The sequence below is a fragment of the Amphimedon queenslandica genome, unplaced genomic scaffold (genome assembly GCF_000090795.2).
Source record: "Amphimedon queenslandica unplaced genomic scaffold, v1.1 AMPQUscaffold_10260, whole genome shotgun sequence".
In the NCBI taxonomy this organism is placed as follows: Eukaryota; Metazoa; Porifera; class Demospongiae; order Haplosclerida; family Niphatidae; genus Amphimedon; species Amphimedon queenslandica.
Genome location: NW_003549469.1, coordinates 1 through 3,570, shown reverse-complemented (window position 1 = coordinate 3,570; position 3,570 = coordinate 1). Strand labels below are relative to the sequence as shown.

At 34.3% G+C, this 3,570-nt stretch overlaps 1 protein-coding gene and 1 long non-coding RNA gene across 2 annotated transcripts; one reads left to right on the top strand and one right to left on the bottom strand.

Annotated features, from left to right (window-relative positions):
• Positions 1–251: 251 nt before the first annotated feature.
• On the bottom strand, positions 252–1,046 carry LOC109590280 (uncharacterized). Its single transcript, XR_002189240.1, has 2 exons — positions 742–1,046; positions 252–333 (listed from the first exon to the last, which is right to left on the bottom strand). It is a non-coding gene; the product is annotated as an uncharacterized LOC109590280 (long non-coding RNA).
• Positions 1,047–1,132: 86 nt separating this feature from the next.
• On the top strand, positions 1,133–3,416 carry LOC100636601 (coiled-coil domain-containing protein 94-like). Its single transcript, XM_003391213.3, has 4 exons — positions 1,133–1,173; positions 1,266–1,511; positions 2,842–2,976; positions 3,166–3,416. Exons 1-4 carry the CDS (start codon positions 1,150–1,152, stop codon positions 3,349–3,351), a joined length of 591 nt encoding a protein of 196 aa, XP_003391261.2. The 5' UTR covers positions 1,133–1,149; the 3' UTR covers positions 3,352–3,416.
• The last annotated feature ends 154 nt before the right edge of the window (positions 3,417–3,570 follow it).

Genomic DNA, 3,570 nt, shown 5'->3' with positions numbered 1-3,570 from the left:
CTTAGGCAGCATATCTTTCCTACATTCTTTATCAGTGGTTAGTTCAATGTATGGAGGTACTTCATTAAGAGCTACTGAGTCTTTGATTCGTAAGAGATAAGCAACATAAGTCTCAGGGGGTAGTATGTCCTCTCTTACCCAACCCACTTGCTTCCATTTAGATACTTTTAAGCAATGGAATACCCTGTCCTTATTATAACTGTCACTGCTAGTTTGTGGTATCCTTGCATACAAGTTTAGTTTTTCTTCCTTAATGGCATCGTGGTGCATAGAAATTATCACTATTTGAGGACCAAAGTATTTCCTAGAATCAAAAAATACAGTTCTTCGAATCTGCATGTTGAAAAGAAAAGGGAAATACATGACAGTAAACTGAAGTGAACTAAGTAAACATGTAAAATACACATGTCAGCCTTTCATGATGCATTAGTGTATCTGGCATATCATGTTATGATGACAAAATTCAATGTATGTAAATTATGTTTTTGTCTGAAGATAATAATGAGAAACCACAAGGGAATTTAAGTCTATCTTGAGTTCCATCAATTTAGCACTTAAACTTGCTAAATTCATTACAGACTGTTCACAGTCTACATGTACACATATCTACATGTCTACAATTATCTAATTCAAGTTTGAACAAGTTGGTGTAAAATAAGCATGTGTGTTGGCACAACTGCCTTTGGGTTTTGTTTATTTTAAATCTCTTACCAGATGTGATGAGCATTAAGTTAAACTTACTATTGTCATCTTTTCTGGATCCAAGTCTATCCAGAGGTCACTGTGGCTTGATGGATGATCGGGAGAAATTTTTTGGGACAGGGAACCAGGACTGACGGCCTTCTTTTGATGCGCATAAACAACTGGATCTATCACTGGTAGCTGCTGTTGTCTGCTTGTTGTTTGCGGATCCAGGTGACGCCATAAGGGTACCAATAATATCACAAAAAGCAGGAGGAAAATAGCGAAGAGGATGAATCTCCTTGTACACCTGTCTATCTGCTGCATAATAGATGAAAGTAAACTAACTAGATCTACTAAATCATAAGCATAGATAGTATGCTAAAGGTCGTACTCGTACAGCTGCGGCGGGCCGTACCGGTAAAGTAGATAGGCGTGGTAAGAGGAGTGGTTCGACTTGAAATAAAAATGGGGGAAAGAAAAGTATTAAATGTAAGCTTTAATAGATTATGTTTAGACCCACTTTACTTCTTAATTCTCTATGTATTCCATATTATATTTTTAAAAATTTATTCTTTCTCTAGAAATACTATCCTCCTGATTTAGAGAATTTCAAACTACCCAAGCTAAACCCAAACCGCTGTAAACAGTATGTCGTTCGATTAATGATACCATTTACCATGAGATGCAAGACGTGTGGTAATCACATATATCACGGAAAGAAATTCAACGCGAGGAAGGAGACAGTCGAGGGTGAGAAGTACCTTGGTATGCCAATCTTTCGATTCTACATACGCTGTCCTGTGTGCCTCTCAGAGATATCATTCAAAGTAATTTTAATGCATTATTTAATGGCTTGAACATGTTCATTGCCAGTAGCACTATTTTTTGTAATTAATTTAATTTAATTTTGTTTTTGTTGGAATTAAAATTGAGACATTTTTCAGGATAGCTTAAGTGCATTGAGTAACAGTTTGATTTTTTATTATTAATATTTATTATTTGACAGTTTATTGTGGCTCACAGGACCATTAATATAATTTATCTTTTGGTTATACATTAACCAATTTTTATTTTACTGTCTGATACATATTGATGTCCTTATACTGTGTAGAAAGATTCTGATTTCAATTTTTTGAGTTATGGCTATTTTTAAAGATTAGCAAATTTTTGGAAAAAGCAAAGGCTATAGTCCATGCTTTTTTTTCCCGTAAAATAGCTCCAAAATTACCCCAAATTTTTATTACATTTTCTGATACACATTGATGCCCTTATGCTGTGTAGAAAGTTTGAGCTATTTCTGACAAGTAATCTTTGAGTTATGAGCATTTTTAAAAACGAGCCAGTTTTGGAAAAAAGCAAATGTATTATTATTATGCTCCTTTGTGTAAATTACCGTATCTTTTTCAATGAGATTTGAGGGTGATGACCCGATTTAAAAGGCTATAGCCCATGGTTTTTTCCAAAAAATGGCTCCGAAATTACTCCCAATTTTTATTACATTTTCTGATACATATTGATGTCCTTATGCTGTGTAGAAAGTTTGAGTTGATTCTGACTTCAATTTTTTGAGTTATGACCATTTTTTTAATTAGCAAATTTTTGGGAAAAAATTTCCAAAAATGGCTCCAAAATTACTCCCAAATTTTATTACATTTTCTGATACATACTGATGTCCTTTGCTATGTTGAAAGTTTGAGTTGATTCTGACTTCAATTTTTTGAGTTATGGCCATTTTTTAAATTAGCAAATTTTTGAAAAAAAGCAAAGGCTATAGCCCATGGTTTTTCCAAAAAATGGCTCCGAAATCACTCCCAATTTTTATTACATTTTCTGATACATATTGATGTCCATATGCTATGTAGAAAGTTTGAGTCGATTCCGACTTCAATTTTTTGAGTTATGGCCATTTTTTTAATTAACAAATTTTTGGAAAAAAGCAAAGGCTATAGCCCATGGTTTTTCCAAAAATGGCTCAAAATCACCCCCCCCCCCCAATTTTTATTACATTTTCTGATACATATTGATGTCCATATGCTACATGTATGTTACTCGGAGTCATAGTCAATGCTATATTATTAAAAATTACTATAATATACTGTAGTTCATTACTCTGTCTTTCTTTATCTCATATATTATTCCTCCTTCCTTATTCATTAGACAGATCCAGAGAATATTGACTATGCTGCTGAGGCTGGTGCTTATAGAACATTTCAAGCAGAGGCCATTGCTGTGAGAGAGATTGAGCGCAAGCAACAAGAGAAAGAAGAAGAGGAGGCCAACAACCCAATGCTGGTATAATAGTTCAATCACAATAATTAGTGTTTAAACTAGAGTAGAAAGTCTGATCTTTGTATTGTAGATTTTTGTAGTTTTTTAAAAATTCTTCTAGATGATTAATACCTTAATTTTATTCAATGGTTAATTGTCTTATTTTATCCCAAACTTTTCTCCCTCCCTCCCTCTCTCTCTCTTCTTCATTAGGCATTAGAAAACAGGACCAAAGAGTCAAGGAGAGAGATGGACATTCTTGACGTGCTTGAAGAGATAAAGGACATAAACGCTCAACAAGAAGGAGTCTCATTTGAACAACTAATGGAGAAACACCTCGAGAAAGAGAGGGAAGAGTCACAAGAAGAGGAACAGATTGTTGATGCACTTGCAAAGTAAACCATTAACAAACAACCTCACCTGTGAACAATATGTACACACACACACTGTGGTAGTGTAATATAATAGCTAATATATAGCCCATTTTTGTGGAGAGTGTACATGAAGAATGGTCCTTAGGTTCACTAATAATAGTAGACTTGAATGGAGTATGAATGGTCTCATTGTGTGTATACACATGATAAGCTAATCCTAGTCTTACCTCTCACTGGCTGTACA

Coding starts and splice junctions, on each gene's coding strand:
- LOC100636601 (XM_003391213.3), top strand. CDS start 1,150: ATGGGGGAAAGAAAAGTATTAAAT. Junction 1,174..1,265: donor GGGAAAGAAAAGTATTAAAT/GTAAGCTTTAAT, acceptor TTCTTTCTCTAG/AAATACTATCCTCCTGATTT. Junction 1,512..2,841: donor TCTCAGAGATATCATTCAAA/GTAATTTTAATG, acceptor CTTATTCATTAG/ACAGATCCAGAGAATATTGA.